Source organism: Hypanus sabinus, chromosome 8 (assembly GCF_030144855.1).
Source record: "Hypanus sabinus isolate sHypSab1 chromosome 8, sHypSab1.hap1, whole genome shotgun sequence".
In the NCBI taxonomy this organism is placed as follows: Eukaryota; Metazoa; Chordata; class Chondrichthyes; order Myliobatiformes; family Dasyatidae; genus Hypanus; species Hypanus sabinus.
This window is the reverse complement of record NC_082713.1, coordinates 166,908,420-166,930,281: the sequence shown is the minus strand read 5'-3', so window position 1 is coordinate 166,930,281 and position 21,862 is coordinate 166,908,420. Positions and strand designations below refer to the sequence as shown.

Sequence of the window (21,862 nt, the reverse complement as noted above, 5' to 3'; positions counted from 1 at the left end):
ATTAATTAAGGACCCTGACGGATATTAGTTGGTCAATACTTATTGTCAAGACTTAGCAACTCATGCAATTAGGATCAGACGTTAGAAGGTTAGTCAAACTCTTGGACCATATCTCTGTATGGAATCAAAGCTCTAAGAAGTGGGGATGTTGTAATACATAAGAAAGCTTTGCATTCTGTTCAATTAATGTAAGGGTGTAAATAGAACTATAAATTATGAAAAGTATGTAACATTGTGTAAATTAACTAATTTGTCACTGACTTTTCAGAATCTTGTTGGTTGTGCTGTAATTACTAAAGTCCTTTCCTTGTTCTTCAGGAATTTTTGCATTCAAATGTGCACGAGCTGAAGAGATTTTCAACTTGCTCCAAGATATCATGCAGTGTAACAGTATAAGTGTAGTGGAAGAGCCAGTTGTAGAAAGAAGTGAACAGCAAAATGAATTAGACATTCCAAGAACTCCACGGACACCTACCAGTGAGTATTGTTCACTTTGTTAAGATAAACAAGCAATCTCCAGGTTAAAAAAGGATTCTGCTGCCCTGAGTTTGCTTTCAATAACACTTTATATAATAACAGCAAATATACCTAATGTCAGAAATTCTCTTCATGGTGATGAGGTAAAATTGAACTGATAAAATAAACTATTCAATAAGCCAAGAATGCAATCTGAGGAAGATCCTGACAGCTTAAGCTACTAAATTTCCATTCCATTTTTACTAAATTACTACAATATAGTTGTGATTTACAGTTTTGTGCCACCACACCAATTCACAATTTATGGTCAAATACATAGTAGCTCATATTTTGGCCCATAATACAAATTTATCCATCCTTATCCAATATTAAGTATAGAGGTGCTACAGTTCTGAAATGGCTGCCTTTATGATTGTCCAAGTAAGTCAGAGATGGCCTTAATTACAGTGCTTGTAGTATTTGTGGCACAATGTAGCAAAAGTTTAAAAACTGGAAAAAAAAACACAAGCTACTTAATGAAAATCTCAAATCCCCAAAAATGTATAACATTCTGAAGTATTTCTAAACTTTTAAACATTAAAGAGATGGCTGACAAGGCAGATGAATAGGTAGTTGTAAAATGGTTCTCTCCTTCAGTTCTTTGCATGGAGTGCCTGAGTTTCTTACATGGTGAGCTTGTCTTATGCGGAGATACAGAACTGAAATCTCTTCACCCTGAATGTGTCTTCTCCATTTTAGGTTGGTCCTGAGCCAGGGATTCTGAAACTGCAGTTTAAGGAGATTTTAGGATATCATTACATCTTTTCTACCGTCAACCTGGTCATCTCTTCTCCTGACAGAGCTTGTAGTGGAGACTAAATGTTTAATTTGGGAGACTAGTGTCGGGCATGTGATTGATGTAGAATTCCCACTGATGCAATATGTGTGTAACTAGGATCTCAGTGTTGAAGATGTTGGCCTGGGAGATGACATTGACATTGGTTTACTTTTCCTTTGAGCCAGTAATAACCTATGGAAAGATGCACACTGTCATTTCTGCTAGTACTTTCTTGTTAAACCTTTATACAGCTTTGATCAAAGTTGAATTCCAGTACTGAAACAATAATGACTGTTCCTTTACCCTCAGTTTAAAAAAAAGTATGGGAATTAGACAAAATTCTCCAAGTTTTTTCATACACGGAAAGATGGATTGTATTTTTTTGTAATAAAATCCAGGATGTTTGGTGGTGGGGTTCCTCAGGGCAGATTTGTAGTCCAGGTTGCATTCAGCTGGTTATCAATGATATTCCTGCTCATCCAGAGGTGTGGATGTTTGTTGATTGTTATGTTGTTCTGCTTGCAACAACTCCTATAATGAAGAAGCAAAGCCTTAAAACATAATAAGGCTTCAATAACATTTGTACCAGGCAATACTCATCTCCAACAAGCGAGTCTAACCACGCCTTCCTGGCAGTCTTTATTATATTGACTAATCCATCACATCCACTAAGCTGTTTCGATAAGAAAATTAAATGTACCAGCCAAATCAATACTGTCCTTGAAAGAAAAGGGTGAAGGTTAGGGTATTCTGTAGTTAGTGTTTAGATATAAAGTATGGAGTAGGCCTTTACAACACTTCAAGCTGCACTGCCCAAGCAATCCCCAATTCAACTGTAGCCTAATTACAATGACCAATTAACCTACAAGTAGTATGTCCTTGGAGCGTGGGGGGAAACTGAAGCACCCGAAGAAAACCCACAAATTCCACAGGAGTACAGACTCCTTACAAATGATGTTGGAATTGGACTTTGGGCTCTGAACTCCTGTGCCCCGAGCTGTAATAGCATCGTGCTAACCACTGCACTACCGCAGTGTCCTAATAACTCCCCTTTTGATACTCCAACACAAGAATCTTGATATCATCCAAAGCAAAACAGCCTATTTATTTTATTTGCATCATGTTCTCTGCCAAAATCTTTTTACTTGCTCTACAGTCTATACATTATCCTGACAGAATGAACCACCTGTAAGATACATCATTACACCCCACCAATGTCTCTTACTGTTCCAAAGGATTACAAATACAGAGGAATGACAAATCCAAGTCTCTGAATAGATGCATCCACGTTCTTGATCTGGATGCTAGTAATACTGTAGGACTGCTTCATTAATTGCAATAGTTCGAGAAGGCAGTTGGGAGAAGGGAAGTGGGAATAGTTGGCTGCAGCAGGACAAAAGAAAATAATTTTAAAAATTAAAGAAAAGAATAGAAAAAATACTGTCTTACCCTTGTGGATGATTGAGAGATATAGGAGATTTGCAGGTCAAGGGTTTTTCTTTAGTACTTGTCAATATTTATTTTAGGTGATTTTACACATGGTCCCTATATCCATTTGGAACACTATTTTCCTGGCCTTCCACCATTAAATACTTCACAAATGCATTCTGTTGTGGCTATATCGTGGCACAGATTGAAAGGTCATAGAACTATACAGCACAGAGACAGCATTCTGATTGGTGCATGAATTTTAAAATGAATTAGTTTATGTAACTTTCAATGAATGCAAAAGAACCTAAATATAAACCTGACCATAGAAGAGAAGTGAGTCCTGACGAAGGGTCTCAGCCCAAAACGTCGACAGCGCTTCTCCCTATAGATGCTGCCTGGCCTGCTGCGTTCCACTTTGTGTGTGTTGCTTGAATTTCTAGCATCTGCAGATTTCCTCGTGTTTGCCATAGAAGAGAAATGTTTGCTTTTGCAGCAATCTGTTATCAAATACAAAAATTAGCATTTTGTTTAATTAGCCATTCATTCTAAATCAGGATTAAAATACAAATAATCATTATAATCAAACTTCAGTTTACCACTTTCTGTTTCATTGAATCTATTAATAATGATTGATTAAGTGAACCTAAAACAATCAAATTTCTGTTAGTGCTGGAGAGTTTCCATGGAAATTGTCCCAGTCAGTCTATTAATTTAAGCAGAAGAAATTGGTAACTGTGTTACATTTTTACAGAGTACCACTTTTCTATGGTTCATCTGTTGAAATTACACTGTATATTTTGTTGTGGTGGATCACGTCAGTACAGTATAAATGTTCTATTGCACACATACATATTTATGCACACGTAAATCAAAGATAGTGTGCAACAGAGATTATAGAAAGAACAGGCAGGAGATGAGGCGTAATTACAGCCAGTGGCATGAGTTACAGGGCAATAGAGGTCTGGTGTAGTTAAAACAGAAAGCAACAAATACTGGACTGAGTGTGTTGTATTTGAATGCACGCAGCATAAGGAATAAAATGGACGATCTTGAAACTCAGCTCCAGATTGGTAAGTATGACGTTGTGGCCATCTCTGAAACTTGGGTAAAGAATGGCTGCCGTTGGGAGCTGGACATCCAAGGATATACGGTGTATTGGAAAGTTAGGTTAGTAGGCAGAGAAGGTGGTGTGGCTTTGTGTATAAGGAATAATATTAAATCATTTAAAAGAGATGACATAGGATTAGAAGGTGTATAGTCTCTATGGGTTGATTTAAGAAATGGCAAGGGTAAAAGGACCCTAACTGCAGTTGTATACAGGCCTGCAAACAACATCCAGGATGTGGATTACAAATTACAGCAGGAGATAGAAAAGGCGTGTCAGAAAGGCAATGTCATGGTAATCTTTGGGGGTTTAACATGAAAGTGGATTGGGAAAACCAGGTCAGTACTGGACCTTGAGAGAAAATTTGTAGAATGTCTTAAGGGATGCCTTTTTAGAACAGCTTGTTGAGCCCACTAGGGGATTGGGTGTTGTGCAATGATCCGGAGGTGATAAGAGAGCTTAAAATTAAGGAACCCTTCGTGAACAGTGATCACAATATGATTGAGTTCACATTGAAATTTGAAAGGGAAAAAATAAAATCCTATGTGTCAGTATTTACCTGTAAGTGGAATAAAGGAAATTACAAAGGCATGAGAGGGGAACTGGCCGAAGTTGACTGGAAAGGGACATTTACAGGAAAGACAGCAGAGCAGCAACAGCTGGAGTTTCTGCGAAAAATGAGGGAAGTGCAAGACAGATATATTGTAAATAAGAAATTTTCAAAGGGAAGAAGGATACTACTGTGGCTGATAAGTGAAGTCAGAGCCAAAGTAAAAGCAAAAGAGAGGGCATACAAGGAGGCCAGAGCTAGTGGGAAAATAGAGGATTGGGAAGCTTTTAAAAACTTGCAGAAGGAAACTAAGAAGGTCATTAGGAAGGAAAAGAATTATGAAAGGGAGCTGGAGACTAATATCGAAGAAAATACTAAAAGCTTTTTAAGTATATAAAGGTAAAAGAGAGTCAAGGGTAGATAGAAGACCAATACAAAATGACACTGGAGATACTGTAATGAAAGCCACAGAGATGGCAGAGGAACTAAATGTGTATTTTGCATCAGTCTTCACAGTGGAAGACAGCTGCAGTATACCGGACATTCAGGAGTGTCAGGGAAGTGAAGTTTATGCAGTGAAAATTACAACTGAGAAGGTGCTCAGGAAGCTTAATGGTCTGAGGGAATGGTCTCCTGGGTCTGATGGAATGTACCCTCGGGTTCTGAAGGAAATAGCTGGAGATATTGCGGAGGCAATAACGATGAACTTTCTAGAATTGATAGAATCTGGCATTGCACTGAATGACTGGAAAATTGCAAATGTTACTCTGCTATTTAAGAAGGGTGGGAGGCAGCAGAAAGGAAGCTATGGACCTGTTAGCCTGACATCAGTGGTTGGGAAGTTGTTGGAATCGATTATTAGGGATGAGATTACAGAGTACCTGGAGGCACATGACAAGATAGGCTAAAGGCAGCATGGCTTCCTGAAAGGAAAATCCTGCCTGACAAATCTACTGCAATTCTTTCTTTCTTTTTTAAATATTATTTATTTATTAAATTTTAGAAATTACAAAGAATAAATGTGGTAATAAAATAGTAAAAAAAATAATATTGACCCTTCCCCCCCCCCCCCCCAACCCTTATCTAAAGAAAAAGAAAGGAAAGAAGAGAAAGATTGCCTGGATATCAGAGGATCCCCACATGCTCCATGGAGTTCAAAATAATTTTGATATTTATTTTTACTTTCCCCAATTACTATAATTTTTATCTTCAAAGGACCTATGTATTTAATCCTATTTTTTGTATGGGAACCAAATTTTCAAAAATATATCATATTCATTTCTTAGATTATATGCCATTTTTTCAAGTGGAATACAACTATGTATTTCATTATTCCAATGATCCATAGTTAAATATAAATCAGATTTCCAAGTAACTGCAATAACTTTTTTGGCTACTGCCAATGCAATTTTTATAAATTTTTTCTGATACTTATTCAATTTAAATTTCGTTATTGTCCCTTCAATGTCTCCTAATAAAAATAATAGTGGACTATGTGGGAGTTGTATCCAATAATTTGTTCCAATAAATGTCTTAAATTTATCCAGAATGGTTGAATTTTAAAACAAGACCAAGTAGAATGTAAAAAAGTACCAATTTCTTGATTACATCGAAAACATTGGTCAGACATATTTGAATTTAATCTATTTATTTGAGGAATTCTTTGAGGAAATAACAAGCAGGGTAGACAAAGGAGATGCAGTAGACATGGTGTACTTGGATTTTCAGAAGGCCTTTGACAAGGTGCCGCAGATGAAGCTGCTTAGCAAGATAAGAGCCCATGAAATTATAGGGAAGTTACTATCATGGGTGGAGCATTGGCTGGTTGGCAGAAAACAGAGATTGATAATAAAGGGATCCTATTCTGGTTGGCTGCCGGTTACCAGTGGAGTTCCACAGCGGTCGGTGTTGGGACCGCCGCTTTTTACAATGTATGTCAATGATTTGGACTATGGGATTAATGGATTTGTGGCTAAATTTGCCGATGATACAAAGATAGATGGAGAAGCATGTAGTGTTGAGGAAACAGCGTGCAAAGAGACTTAGATAGTTTAGGGGAATGGGCAAAGAAGTGGCAAATGAAATACAATGTTGGAAAGTGTGTGGTCGTGCACTTTGGTGCAAGAAATAAATGGGCAGAATAATTTTTTAGATGGGGAGAGAATTCAAAATGCAGAGATGCAAAGGGACTTGGGATTCCTTGTGCAAGATACTCTAAAGGTTAGCCTCCAGGTTGAGTCAGTTGTGAAGAAAGTGAATGCAATGTTGGCATTCAATTCTAGAAATATAGAATATAACAGCAGGGATGTGATGTTGAGGCTCTATAAGGCACTTGTCAGACCACACTTGGAGTATTGTCTGCAGTTTTGGTCTCCTTATTTTAGAAATTATATACTGACATTGGGGAGAGTTCAAAGAAGATTCACAAGAATGATTCCAGGAATGAAAGGGTTACTGTATGAGGAATGTCTGACAGCTCTTGGGCTGTATTCCCTGGAGCTCAGGAGAATGGGGGGGATCTCATAGAAACATTACGAATGTTAAAAGGCCTGAACAGATGACATATGGCAAAGTTACTTCCCATGGTAAGGGATTCTAGGACAAGAGGGGACAATTTCAGGCTTGAAGGATGTCCATTTAGAACTGAGATGTGGAGAAATTACTGTAGTCAGAGGGTGGTAAATCTGTGGAATTTGTTGCCACGAGCGGCTGTGGAGGCCAAGTCATTGGGTGCATTTAAGGCAGAGATAGATAGGTTCTTGATTAACCAGGGCATCAAAGGGTATGGGTGAAGGCAAGGGAGTGGGGATGACTGGAAGAATTGGATCAGTCCATGATTGAATGGCGGATCAGACTCGATGGGCTGAATGGCCTACTTCTGCTCCTGTACCTTATCTTACATTTAATAATCCATTTTAAATTGTAATAGAGTTTTTTGGTAGTAAAGATGTAATTTTGTCAGGTTAACAAATGACTCTACAATATTCTGTTCTTCCAGCTCCAGGTTTTGTTCAACCAAGTTTACCAAATGGATATCCCAGGTATCCATCTTTTGGAGAAGGCTCTTCTCATCCTTCAACACGGCATCCCTCTGTAGGCAGTGCACGTTTGCCCTCTGTGGACGAAGAATCAACACACCCTCTAATAGTATCGGAGGAACAAGTAAGGAAAAACTTTACATTCTATCCCAAAATAATTTTGTAATCAGCATAAAGTACAAAGTAAATTTTCTTATCAAAGTACATATATGTCACCATTATATAACCTGGAGATTAATTTTCCTGTGGGCATACTCAGCAATTCTATAGAATAGTAATTATAACAGGATCAATGAAAGATCAACTAGAGTGCAGAAGACAACAAACTGTGCAAATGCAAATAAATAGCAATGAACAACGAAAACCTGAGATACAAGATAGAGTCCTTAAAGTGAGACAATTGGTTGTGGGAACATCTCAATGAATGGCCAAGAGAGTGTGGTTATTCCCAATGTTTAAAGCCTGATGGTTGTGGGGTAGTAACAGTTCTTGAACCTGGTGGTGCACATCCTGAAGATCTTATTACCTTCTACTAGATCGCAGAAGCAAGAAAAGAGCATGGCCTGGGTGGTGTAGTGCATATAAAAACAATACTGATTCTTAGTCTTGTATCTGAAGGGGAAAATGACAGGTTAAGCTCTTTATACCAATTAAAAGCAGAAACTTTTAGCTTAGAATTTGTGAAAGCAATCTAGGTAATCTCTTGTACTTTGTGTTGAGAATATATATGACTAAAAGCACCATGAAGAAAACCATTATTGCTTTGCAGTTGCAGTAGTTTTATTATCTTGGATAACAAGCAGTATCTGTTCATTGATGATGTCTTAATGCTTTTTCACAGATTCACACATATGTTAATACCTCTGGTGTACATGAAGAACTGAAAAACAGATCCACTGTGCAAACATCATTGGAACTCCAACCCTTAAATAGTGAAGCTAGCTTAAATACAGAAGATCATTGCAATTCAGTTGAAGAGAGAAACCCTCAAGTTGTATTTGAACCCCAAGGGGTAAAATTTGTTTTGGGACCAACTCCTGTGCAAATGCAGTTGATGGAAAAGGAAAGACAAGATGCTTCTGGAAGTGAGCAGACAAATGCTGGCAGTGGCAATAACTGTAATGATTGGGACACTGGTTACGATAGCGATGAGCGGAAGGAAGCATCCTCTACTAACAAGTTTGTGTATGAAAATATTAATGGCCTTTCAATTCCCACCGCCTCTGGTGGCAGACGGAGTAGACTAATGTCAAATACTAGTTCAGATGTACAGAATATCAACAACTCCGCTCAGAGGAGGACTGCACTCTTGAATTATGAAAACTTGCCTTCTTTGCCTCCAGTGTGGGAAGTACGCAAACTAAGTAGGGATGAAGAAGATAGTTTGGGACCAAAGACGCCATCGCAGAATGGTTATCACACTAATCTTGATCAAATGCACAACTATGTTAATACAGAGAATGTAACTGTTCAGCCTAATGTACACAAGGTTGATTTTTTACGACAACTGGATTGCTCCCCAAGTGTTTTTAATTTTGATATAAGGCGACCAAGTCTCGAACATCGGCAGCTGAACTACATCCAGGTTGACTTGGAAGGTGGTAGTGATTCGGATAACCCACAGACTCCAAAAACACCCACGACTCCACTTCCACAAACTCCAACGAGGCGAACAGAATTATATACCATGATAGACATAGAAAAGACTGCTGCTATGTCAAATTTACAGAAAGCACTGCCAAGAGATGATGGAACTGCAAGAAAAACAAGACATAATAGTACTGACCTACCAATGTGAGCCTGGAAAGTACTATTTTGCTTAGTTGCACCTTTGTTATATAAAGACATGTGGACTGAGATTTTTCCTCTGAAAATTAACAATAGACAATGAAATAAGGAAAAAATAATAGGAATTGTGTTTTGAGCCTAACATGTTTATATCAGTTAAAGGGAATTCATGTAGAGCAGGAACTCCATAAAAGCACCCCCTTTGTTTTATCATTCTATAGTTGAACATAGTTTTTACTTTCTCCTTACTTCCATCATTACTTTCTCCTTGCTAATTCCATTCAACTGAATTCTCCTTAGGACGTTGTCAAAATGCAAACATCTAAAAATTTTGATACTGGCTTTCCTTGTGTTTCTTACAGAACTTTGTGTATTCTTTGCAGGCAAATGACAAACCTAACTAAACTTAACTTCCACAGTTTCCATAGTGATCAGCGTGTTTCTCATTAGCATTAACTGATGCTGGTATGCAACATGTATCTGTACTGAGATTTTGCCAACCAAAATCCAAGTATAAGCGTGCACTTTCACCAGGTAATAGTGTAACATTGCTGAAGATATCATGCAGTTTATCCTTAAATCTCAAAGGAATTTATTGTAGGACATTAAGACTTGACATTTGTGCCTTGGAGTGACTTCGTTTAAATCCTTTGCTGTTGAAGCTGCTGCCTCTATGTGCAGTTTCTTTCACATCTTATTTCTGAATGAATAGGTTGCAATCATATTCTGAAAATGAAACTGCAATTTTCTCTAACTGTTAATTAGTATACTTCCGACATGATTTGAAGATTGTCATGTTAAAGTAGGTATCACAGTGCCATTTTAATAATTGCAAAGTAAAACGATAGATACAGCAATTATCAATTAGCAGACTATTAAATACACTAAATGATAAAAACATCTAATGTTTCTTGGTTATTTTTGTATTGTACAATACTGTAAAATGTTCTAACATGCATTATAAAATGATAATCTCTTTCTACATATAGTTATTGTATAAAAGTAGTAAAATAGTTCTAAAATTATTTTTACATAGGACACAAAATAGTATAAACTCAGATTGGGCACATCCATGCTTAATTTTGTTGTAAATTGTTTTGAGTTGCAGACATTCCATGTTTATTTTTCCTGCATTGATCCTTGTCATAACCCGGTATATTTTATATTCCAGATAAATAATAGTTACAGAAATTGCCATGGTATTTTTTTTTAGCATTTCAGGTACTGATGTAGTTTGTCAAAATTGCTGGATTTACGGAATGCCCGTATGTTTGTCTGAGGTTGTCAAATGTCAAAAGTGCCAATATAATACATTTTTGTAGCACGAGAATGATTTTTACAAACTTTATAATTGATGCTACAGTTACCTGGTTTACAAAAGTCTTTTAGTTTTTAAGTAAAACCAAAATTTTAAACAAATCATTGTTCACGTATTTGGCAGCTGATTGGAGATTCAAAGTGTTAATGGCTGTTGAAGTTCCCTGTGAAATAAGCTGCATCATGAGAAATGAACAATGTATTTAGCATTGTACGATTAATAAACTTTTTTGCTGAATAACAATCTCTGAGAATAAGTATTGATTTCAATGCGCCAGTTTGGGCATGGGAGAAACTAAATTTTGGGGAAGTATTGGGCGATTGCAATTGAAGTTAGAGACTGAATTGGATGGCTCTGACAGGGTTTGCAGACCATAGCAAATCATGAATGATTGTGATGGTTCACTTCCAGAGGAGTTCAATGACTTTTATGCTCACTTTGAAAAGGAGGATAAAACTACACCTATGTGGATCCCTACCTCATCTGGTGATCTTGTAATTTGTCTAGGAGGCCAATGTCTATCATGAAGGTGAACCCACGCAAGGTATCAGGCTCTGTTGGTGTACATAGCAGGGCACGGTAACTGGGCTAACTAACTGACAAGACTGTTGGTCTTATTCAATCTCACTGCTGCAGCCGCAGGTTCCCACCTGCTTCAAATAGGCGATAATCATACCAGTGCCCAAGAATAACCACTTCAGCGTGTATCACCCAGTTATACTCGCATCTACTGTAATGAAGTGCTTTGAGAAGTTGGTTATGACCAGAATCAACTCCTGCCTAAGCAAGGACCTGGACTTACCAAAATCCATATACACTACATCCACTGCTCTACCTTCATCAATTGAAAATCAATGTGTTTTGTTACATCTTCAAAGAATTCATTCAGGCTCATAAGGCACAACCTGCCCTTGACAAAGCCATGCTGACTATCCCTAATCAGATTATGTCTCTCCAAATGCTCATAAACCCTGCCTCTCAGGATATTCTCCAACAACTTGCCCATCACTGAAGTCAGATGCACTAGTCTATAATTTCCTGGGGTATCTCTACTCCCTCTCTTGAACAAGGGAACATTTGCAACCCTCCAACCTTCCAATACTTCTCCTGTCCCTATTGATGAAGCATAGATCATCACAAGAGGCTCAGCAATCTCTTCCCTCACTTCCCACATTAGCCTAGAGTATATTTCAAACGGCCCCGGTGACTTATGTGACCTAATGCTTTTTAAAAGTTCCAGCACATCCTCTTTCTTAATGTCTATATGCTCAAGCGTTTCAGTCTGCTCTAAGTCATCCCCACAATTGCCAAGGTCTTTTTCCCTGGTGAATACTGAAGCAAAGTATTCATTAAGTATCAACGCTACCTCTTCTGACACCATGCACGTTTCCACTATTGCACCTGATTGGTCCTATTCTCACACGGCTCATCCTCTTGATCTTCACAAACTTGTAGAATGCCTTGGGGTTTTCCTTAATCCTGCTCATGGCCCCTTCTGGCTCTCCTAATTTCATTCTTAAGCTCTTTCCTAGCAACCTTGTAATTTTCTAGAGCTCTAAACTTTGGTTGTTAAGTCATAACAAAAATGGCAAAAACATATTGACTACGTGTACACAGTACAGAGTGGAGTATCTGAAATATGGATTTGTGCTGGCACCAAGCAACTAGCTGCAGTAAATGTGGGTTGTGTGAAAAGGATTTTTCAAATGAGGCAATGAAAACTTCCAGACTCCTTGAACATTTAAAGGGAATACACTCAGATAATGCAAACAAGATTATTTTCTGTCACTATGAAAATTTTCATTCATGGAAAACACTTCAAAACACCCTCGACAGCACTTCACAACAACAATTCATTGCTAAATCTGGGAAAATCCCATTCAATTGGAGAAGAACTGATTCTGCCAGCAGTAAGGGAGGTTCCGAGTACAGATTTGCATCAGTCATCATATGAAATAATTAAAGCGATTCTCCTCAGCAATAACTGTTCAAAGATAAATGGATGAAATGTTTGAGAACATGGAAGATTAGGAAAACATAGTTTGCTCTGCTGTCGGATGTGTCAGCTTTGCTAGGCAATGAATCTTTGCTTCTTGGCTATGTTTGCTTCATTAAAGATGAAAGCATGGTTCAGGGTTTATTTCTAAGGGGACTAGAAACAGAGACGAAGGGGGCGTCAATACTTCAGATTGTTGAGCAATATTTCAAAGAGAAGGACCTTCCACTCACAAGTATTCTTGCTTGTGCAACACGGGATACTATCAATACTGGGATGCCACTGTAGGGTTATTAGTTGCTTTGTAAAATAAAATCTGTACCTGATGTATCTGTCTTTCATTGTATTATTTTATTTATTGTATTATTCTATTTATTGACAGCGTGGATAGGCCCTTCCGACCCCTCAAGCCACAACACCCTGATAGAACTGTAGCCTAATCACATGCCGATTTACAGTGAATTGAATTGACTTTATTACTCACATCCTTCTTATACGCGAGGAGTAAAAATCTTTACATTATGTCTCTGTCTAAATGTGCAATTTATAGTAATTTGCAATAAGTAGTATGTACAGCAGAGTAGTCAATAGAAGATAGAAATACAGTTGTGTTAGCATGAATTAATCAGTCTGATGGCCTGGTGGAAGAAGCTGTCCCGGAGCCTGGTGATCCTGGCTTTTATGCTGCGGTACTGTTTCCTGGTAGCAACTGGAACAGTTTCTGGTTGGGGTGACTTGGGTCCCCAGTGATCCTTCAGGCCCTTTTTACACAACTGTCTTTGTAAATGCCCTGAATAGTGGGAAGTTTGCATGTACAGATGTGTTGGGCTCTCCACACCATTCTCGCAATTGAGGGAAGTACAGTTTCCATACCAGGTAGTAATGCAGCCAGTCTGGATGTTCTCAGTTGTGGCCAAACTTCTTCAGCCTTTTGAGGTGAAAGAGGCCCTGTTGTGCTTTTTTCACCATACAGCTGGTATGTACAGACCATATGAGATCCTTGGTGATATTTATGCTGAGGAAATTAAAGCTCTTCACCCAATTAACCTGCCTACCAGTACATCTTTGGACTGTGGATGGAAACCCACGTGGGCATGGGGAGAATGTACAAGTTCCTTACAGGCACGGCCGGAATTGAACCCAGGTCACTGGTGCTAACCACCACGCAACCATGCAACTATGCAACATCTTGGCACAAAAACACCCCAGCGATCAGCTGCACAAATCATTAAATACTATTGTCACAACGGTAAAAATAATAAAGCCCTTTGCTCTAATTTTTGGACTATTTTGAGAGCTTTGTATTGAGAATGCTGAAGAATTTGAATGTTTACTGTTGCACACAGAAGTCTGATGTCTCTCAAAAGGAAACTGCCTTAAATACAAATGTGCTTTTAGAAACTGTGACAACACTTTGTGAAGACTGGAACGCTTCTTTCAGTAATCATCTTAAGAATACTAAGCATGACATTGCTTATTTGTTAAAAATATTTGCGAAGTTTAATGAAATCATTCTTCAATTGGAAGAAAATTATGCAAATCTTATCAAAGTCAAATCATGCGTCTCCATGTTTCTGTCCAAGTTAATCCAATTTAAGTGCAACATTGGCCGTTGTGATCTTTTCCAACTTCTGGGCCTCTCTGTGTTGAAAGAGAAAGAAAGAATACCAAATGATCTTCAAGAATACTGTGCCCATCTAGGTGAGCTGCACGAAGACAAATCAGAGAGATTTTAGGATCTTCTCTCTATCCAGATTCCAGACTGGTTAATAAATTCATTGCCATTCCAGTTAACAGGAAGAATGGAGGAAGAACGGATCTTGCTACAAAATGTCTTTGAGTTGAAGTTGAGGTTAAAAGAAATTGTATCAAAACTTGATTGCCAAAATCAATCCAAGCCCTAGCCAGCACTGTGGAATAAAAGTCAAGATGTTCTTTATTGCCTTTAGTGGAGTGCGGTTTCAGTACATTTACCTAACTTCTTTCAACACAATGGAACAGAAAGTAAATTACTGAACATGGCGATCTGAGACTCCTCTGAGTGCCATTCAGCCTGATGTCAAGAAGCTGATATCACTGCTCCAAGCCCATCCATGTCATTGAAAAGTGAAAAAGCAAAGTAGTGAACAGTTAGACTAATGTTTGCTCTAAAATTGTTGTTGAAAATTGTTTCAAAGTTCAAAGTAAATTTTGTTATCAAAGTAGATATATATCACCATATACAACACTGAGATTCATTTTCCTGTGGACATACTCAGCAAATCTGTAGAATAGTAACTTGAAGAGGATCAATGAAAGATCAACCAGAATGCAAAAGACGACAAATTGTGCAAATGCAAATGTAAATAAATACTGAGAACATAAGATAGAGTCCTTAAAGTGAGATCATTGGTTGTAGAAACAGTTCAATGATGGGACTAGTGAATGTGTGGTTATCCCCTTATGAGCCTGATGATTCAAGGTATTAACTGTTCTTGATTCTGGTGGTGCGGGCCCTGAGGCTCCTGTACCTTTTACATGATGCCAGCAGTGAGGAGAGCCAGTCCCGGGTGGTGGGGATCTCTGATGATGGATGCTGCTTCCTATGACAGTGTTCCATGTAGATGTGCTCAATGGCTTCACCCGCGATGTATTGGGCCCAATCCACTACCTTTTGTATGATTTTCCGTTCAAAGGCACTGGTGTTTCCATACCAGGCTGTCATGCAACCAGTCAATACAGTATACTCTCCGGGCTGTGATGCAACCAGTCGATATACCCTCCACTAAACATCTATAAAAGTTTGTCACAGTTTTACATGTCACGCCGAATCCTCACAGACTCCTTAGGAAGTAGAGACGCTGTAATTAAATAAAGAAATTATTTTAATTATTTTAAATAGGTTTGAATTTTGTTTTTGCAATTACTTGTCACTAGAGTCCCTGTATTATTTAATAGCGCAGCGTGGAAGCAGAGGGAGCGGGAGGGGATGTTTCGCGCATGCGTGTTTACTCTATCCGGGTGCGTGACGCAGCTTCCGTCTGTTAACCAGGAGTGGAGGGACGGCGGCGTCTGAGCTATCATCATGGTGGGTTACCGGAGTTAGACCGGCCCGGGTGTCGGGGGTTGGGAAAACAAAACTCGGCGGCGTTGTGCTGCCGCCGTTTCGCGTGATGAAAGCGGGGGGCGAAGGGGTTTGGGGAGGAAGCTGGCGCGGAGCACGTGGCGTGGGGTAACAGTCGGGGCGTTGGGAGCGGCCGAGGGCGCGCAGGAGCAGGCCTGTGCGGTCGGGCGAGAGACGGGTTCCTAGCGCTGGAGAGTGCTCAGGGCTTTTCGACAGCGATCGAGGGGGAGCGGCCCCAAGACGGGGACAAAGCCGGCCTCGCCGAAAGTTCTAGTGCTCGTCGAGGCGGAGCCTTGCTGGGAGACCCAGTGCGCAGGCGCCGCCCTTCTGCTGGGGACGGATCCCCATTCTTTGTACAGATGCGGAAATCTGTTGTGTGAGCATTCCCTGTACCCGTCACCGACAGAGTAATAGGAAAAATAAGTTGAAGGGATTTCTCATTTGTTAAGCTGGTAAAAAGATCTTAAAAAATACCGGATGAACATTTCAAGCTATAATGAAATGTAGCCAAGAGCAGGGAGGTGAGGTGTAACCTCGAGTCCAGAGAAATGGCTCTGATGTATGATTATAATAAAAATGACAACGTGCAAAAGGAGGGTATCAGGACAGTCGACCTAATATAGATTTTAATATATAACAAGGGAAGGAATCAGGACCTTTTTAATTATGTAGATATTGTGATACAGTGTGGAGCAGGCCCATCCCCCGATTTAATCTTGGCCTACTTGTTAGGCAATTTACTATGACCAATCATCCTTCCAACCAGTATATGTTTGAACTGTGAGAGGAAACCCACACAGTCACAGAGAGCACGTGCAAACTCCTTACTCCATTAGAGAATGCAGGGTGACTTGGACAGGTTGGGTGAGTGGGCAGATGTAGTTTAATGTGGATAAATGTGAGGTTATCCACTTTGGTGGCAAAAACAGGAAGGCAGATTACTATCTGAATGGTGTCAAATTAGGAAAAGGGGAAGTACAATGAGATCTAGGTGTTTTTGTACATCAGTCACTGAAAGTAAGCATGCAGGTACAGCAGGCAGTGAAGAAAGCTAATGGCATGTTGGCCTTCATAACAAGGGGAGTTGAGTATAGGGGCAAAGAGGTCCTTCCATAGTTGTACAGGGCCCTGGTGAGACCACACCTGGAGTATTGTGTTCAGTTTTGGTCTCTAACTTTGAGGAAGGACATTCTTGCTGTTGAGGGAGTGCAGCGTAAGTTCACGAGGTTAATTCCCAGGATGGTGGGACTGTCATATGTTGAAAGATTGGAGTGACTGGGCTTGTATACACTGGAATTTAGAAGGATGAGAGGGGATCTGATTGAAATGTAAGATTATTAAGGGATGGACACACTAGAGGCAGGAAACATGTTCCCGATGTTGGGGGAGTCCAGAACCAGAGGCCACAGTTTAAGAATAAGGGGTAAGCCATTTAGAACAGTTCAGGAAGAACTTTTTCACCCAGAAAGTTGTGGATCTATGGGATGCTCTGCCTCAGAAGGCAGTGGAGGCCAATTCTCTGGACGCTTTCAAGAAATAGTTAGATAGAGCTCTTAAAGATAGAGGAGTCAAGGGATATGGGGAGAAGGCAGGAACGGGTACTGATTGTGGATGATCAGCCATATTCACATTGAATGGCCTACTTCTGCGCCTATTGTTTTATAGACAGCAGCGGGAATTGAACCTTGGATTCCTATACCGCAAAGTGTGCCAACCACTACGCTAGCTTGTCACTCAAAGTCTTATTGGGGGGGTGAACAGGTAGCTGTAGCAAAATGAATAATTTGAAGGGAGAAAGTTCTTGGAAGATGTAGGAATGGAGAAGGATGGGTGTGTGCTGCAGCATGAAAGTAATAATTTGGAGGGACAAGTAGGCTTAGAGCCAGCTAGGAAAAGTGTGTCACGTGGATGGGGCTTAGCGTGTACGGATGTGGATGGCAGGTTTAGAAGAGCTTGTTAAAGTAGGATGATTGGTCTTGACCTGACTCACCAACTGTAATATTTCCTTCTACAACATGCATTCCTGATCTGGGGTCCATGATCCCCACTGTTAATGCTAGGGGTCCATGGCACATAAAAGCTTGGGAACCCCTTTTCTACAGATACTGCCTGGCACACTGAGTTCCTGCACTAGTTTTGTTGCCATAGTGCGATTGAGGATGTTGCAGAGGTAGATTTGAACAATTTACAATGTAACTCAGCTTGCATGTTAGACCCACTGGCTGCGAAATCCATTGTAGAAATGTGAGTTGCATTGTTTTGAGCTTCGCCAGTGCAGTGAAGGTCATGAGCCAAAAGGCCAGAATTAGGTTTAATATCACAGCCATATGTTGAGAAATTTATTGCTTTGTGGCAGCAGTACATGGGACTAGAACATAGGAAACCTACAGCACACTACAGGCCCTTCGACCCCCAAAGCTGTGCCGAGCATGTCCTTACCTAGGGTTACCCATAGCCCTCTATTTTTCTAAGCTCCATGTACATGTCCAGGAGTCTTAAAAGACCCTATCGTATCCGCCTCCACCACCATCGCCGGCAGCCCATTCCACGCACTCACCACTCTTTCCTTAAAAACTTATCCCTGACATCTTCTTTGTATCTACTTCCAAGCACCTTAAAATTGTGCCCTCTCATGCTAGCCATTTCAGCTCTGGGGGAGAAAAGCCTTTGACTATCCACACAATCAATGTCTCAGTAAAAAAAACTTTAAATTACAATAAGAACTATATATAAAATTAAACAGTGCCAAAATCAAGCCAAAAGAAGAAAAATAAATAGGTAATGTTCATGGATTCATGGTCAATTAAGAAATTTGATGGCAGAGGGGAAGAAGCTGTTCTGGAAACATTTGAGTGTGTACCTTCAGACTCCTGTACTACCTCTTGATGGTGGCAATGAAAAGGGGGCATGTGTCGAGGGTGATGGGGTTCCTTAATGATGTGTGCCATCTTTGTAAGGAAGCATTGCCTTTTGATGGTGTTCTCGATATTGGGGAGGCCCAGGACAGGTCTTCAGAAATGTTAACATCGAGGAACTTGAGTTGTTCACCCTTTCCACTGCTGATCCCTTGATAGACAGGTATATGTTTTCTCAACTTCCCCTGCCTGAAGCCTACTGTCAGTTCCTTGATCTTGCTGACATCGAGTGCATGGTGGTTATTACGACACTACTAACAGATGACCTGTCTCGCTCCTGTATGCATCCTTGTCACCATCTAAAATTCTGCCAACAGTAGGTTGTGTCATTGGCAAATTTATAGATGACACTTGAGCTACGCCTAGCCACACAGTCGTGAGTGTAGAGCTGGAGTCCCACCCTGGGGTCCATGGACCCCTTGCTTAATGGTATATTGGTCCATGGCATAAAAAAGTCTGGGAGCCCCTGGTATAGAAAGAAGAGTACAGTAGTGAGCTAAGCACACATGTTTTTGGTGTGCTAGTGTTGATTGTCAGGGAGGAGGAGATCTTACTTACAATTTGCACAGACAGTGTTGTTCCAGTGAGGAAGTCAAGAATACAGTTACAGAGGGAGGTGCACAGGCAAAGAGTTTGGAGTTTGTTGATTAAAACTGAGGCTATGATGGTGTTGAACTCTGAATTGTAAGCAATAAACAGCAGCCAGATATAGGTATTACAATTGTCCAGGTGAATCAAGGCCAAGTGAGGAGCCAGTGAGATTGCATCCATTCTAGACCTATTGTGGCAATCAGCAAATTGCAGCAGGTCCAGGTCCTTGCTTAGATTGTAGCTGTAAAAACACTTTATCATAGCAGATGTGAGTGTAGCTGGGTGATAGTCGTTGAGGCAGCCCACCCTGCTCTTTTTTTGGCACTGGTATGATTGTTGCCCTTTTGAAGCAAGTGGGAAATCATTGACTGCATCAGTAAGGGATTGAAGATGTCCTTGAACGCTCACTCTACTTTGTTGCACGTGTTTTCAGTGCTGTATCAGGTACATAATCAGAATGAAGGATGTTCTGATGTTGGCTACAGGGATTTGCATGGGTGTAGTTCCATTCGCTCTTTCAAAATGTGCATAAAAGGCATTGAGCTGATTTGGGAGTGAGGCATCTCAGCCATTCATGATGTTAGGTTTTGCCTTGTAGGAATTAATGGCCTGAAAACCCTGCCAGAGTTGATGTGCATGCTGTCTCTTAACTTCAACTGGAATTGTTTTTTTGCTCTTAAGGTAGTCTTCTGTAGTCGTATTTGGACTTCCTTGTATAGTTGTGGATGATTAGTCTTGAATGCCAAAGATTTAGCCCTCAGCAGCCTATGAAACTCCTGGTTCATCCACAACTATCAGGTCCGCTGTGTTCTTGAAGGTGCACTTTTATCCACATATGCCTTGAAGTCGGTGACAATTGTGGAATATTCATTCAGACTCCATGAAGAATCCTTGAATGTTGTCCAGTCCACTGTTTCAAAGCAATCATGTTAGCACTCTGCCTCCCTTGACCATACCTTTTTGGTCTTCACCTTTGGTGCCACAGTCATTAGTGTCTGCCTGTATGCTGTAGTTCAGGTGATCGGACTTTAGAAAGTGGGAGGGAGTGTCACAATAAGCATTCTTGATGGTGGTATAACAGTGGTAAAGTATGTTGACTCTTTTTACATGTGATGTGTTGATAGTAGTTATAATAGGGGAAAAAGTTAGAGAAAGACAAGAACTTGTGTATAGCCCATTGGGTTTTCATTGATGTATTGACAAGAGTTTATGTGTTCTGCTTAAGTGTTTGTGTTGCTGTTGGTGACTGCCTAGCTTATGTAATCAAGGAAAATAACTGTATTTTTATTCATTTTCTATCTGATTGGTATAAATGTTTCTGCAAATATTTGTTGGAGCGCTGTATGTATTTTAAATGACATACTTGACTGTGAATTGAATTGACTTTATTTCTTACATCCTTCACATACATGAGGAGTAAAAGACTTTGCATGTTTAGACAGAAACTTAACGTAATGTGGAATCATAGTAATTTATAATAAATAGAACCATTAATGTAATATAGTGTACACTCAAATTAGCGTGAGTTAATCAGTCTGATGGCCTGGTGGAAGAAGCCATCCCGGAGCCTGTTGGTTCTGTGCAGGGTCAACCCATAGAAGGCTGCTGGACCAGACAACCTTCCTGGTAGGGTGCTCAGAGGATGTGCAGACCAGCTATCAGATGTTCTCACTGATCTTCAACATCTCCCTGAGCAGCGCCACAGTTCCAACGTGCTTCAAGGCCGCCACCATCTTCCCCGTGCCGAAGAAGTCTTCAGTGTCCTGCCTAAATGACTACCATCCCGTTGCACTCACATCCATCATCATGAAGTGTTTCGAGAGGCTCATCATGAGGCATATCAAGACCCTGCTGCCCCACCCCTCACTAGACCCCCTGCAGTTTGTGTACCATACCAACCACTCAACAGACGACACTATTGCTATCACCCTCCACCTGGACAAAAAAGACACTTAATTTCGAATGCTGTTCATAGTCTTAAGTTCAGCATTCAACACAATCATCCCTCAGAAACTGGAAAGCTGAGCCTACTGGGCCTGAACACCTCCCTCTGCAACTGGACCCTAGACTTCCTGACTGGGAGACCTCAGTCAGTCTGGATCGGGAGTAGTATCTCCAACACCATCACACTGAGCACGGGGGCCCCCCAGGGCTGTGTGCTCAGTCCACTGCTGTTCACTCTGCTGACCCGTGACTGCTGCAACACACAACTTGAACCACCTCATCAAGTTCGCCGATGACACGACCGTGGTGGGTCTCATCAGCAAGAACGACGAGTCAGCTTACAGAGAGGATGTGCAGCGACTAACGGACTGGTGCAGAGCCAACAACCTGTCTCTGAATGTGAACCAAACAAAAGAGATGGTTGTTGACTTCAGGAGGGCACGGAGCAACCATTCCCCACTGAACATTGACTGTAGTGATTGTTAAGAGCACCAAATTTCTTGATGTTCACCTGGCGGAGAATCTCACCTGGTCCCTCAACACCAGCTTCATAGCAAAGAAAGCCCAGCAGTGTTTCTACTTTCTGCGAAGGCTGAGGAAAGTCCATCTCCCAACACCCCCCCCCCCCCACATTCTACACAGAACAACACACACAAAATGCTGGTGGAACACAGCAGGCCAGGTAGCATTTATAAGGAGAAGCACTGTCAACATTTCAAGCCGAGATCCTTCATCAGGACACATTCTACAGGGGGTATTGAATCCTGAGCAGCTGCACCACTGCCTGTT

At 40.5% G+C, this 21,862-nt stretch overlaps 2 protein-coding genes across 4 annotated transcripts in view; both read left to right on the top strand.

Moving 5' to 3' along the window:
• Positions 1-15,041, top strand: part of frs2a (fibroblast growth factor receptor substrate 2a) — a 105,026-nt gene extending 89,985 nt beyond the window's left edge. For all 3 annotated transcript variants that reach the window (XM_059978458.1, XM_059978460.1, XM_059978461.1), the window contains 3 exons: positions 319-477; positions 7,379-7,542; positions 8,260-15,041. In XM_059978458.1, the coding sequence (XP_059834441.1) occupies positions 319-477; positions 7,379-7,542; positions 8,260-9,216 (1,280 nt within the window). In that variant the 3' untranslated portion in view covers positions 9,217-15,041. The remainder of the gene's footprint in view (positions 1-318; positions 478-7,378; positions 7,543-8,259) is intronic.
• A 473-nt stretch (positions 15,042-15,514) lies between these two features.
• The window catches only part of cct2 (chaperonin containing TCP1, subunit 2 (beta)), a 35,298-nt gene continuing 28,950 nt past the window's right edge, over positions 15,515-21,862 (top strand). Inside the window, exon 1 of the mRNA XM_059978457.1 lies at positions 15,515-15,587. Within this exon, the coding sequence (XP_059834440.1) occupies positions 15,585-15,587 (3 nt within the window). The 5' untranslated portion in view covers positions 15,515-15,584. The remainder of the gene's footprint in view (positions 15,588-21,862) is intronic.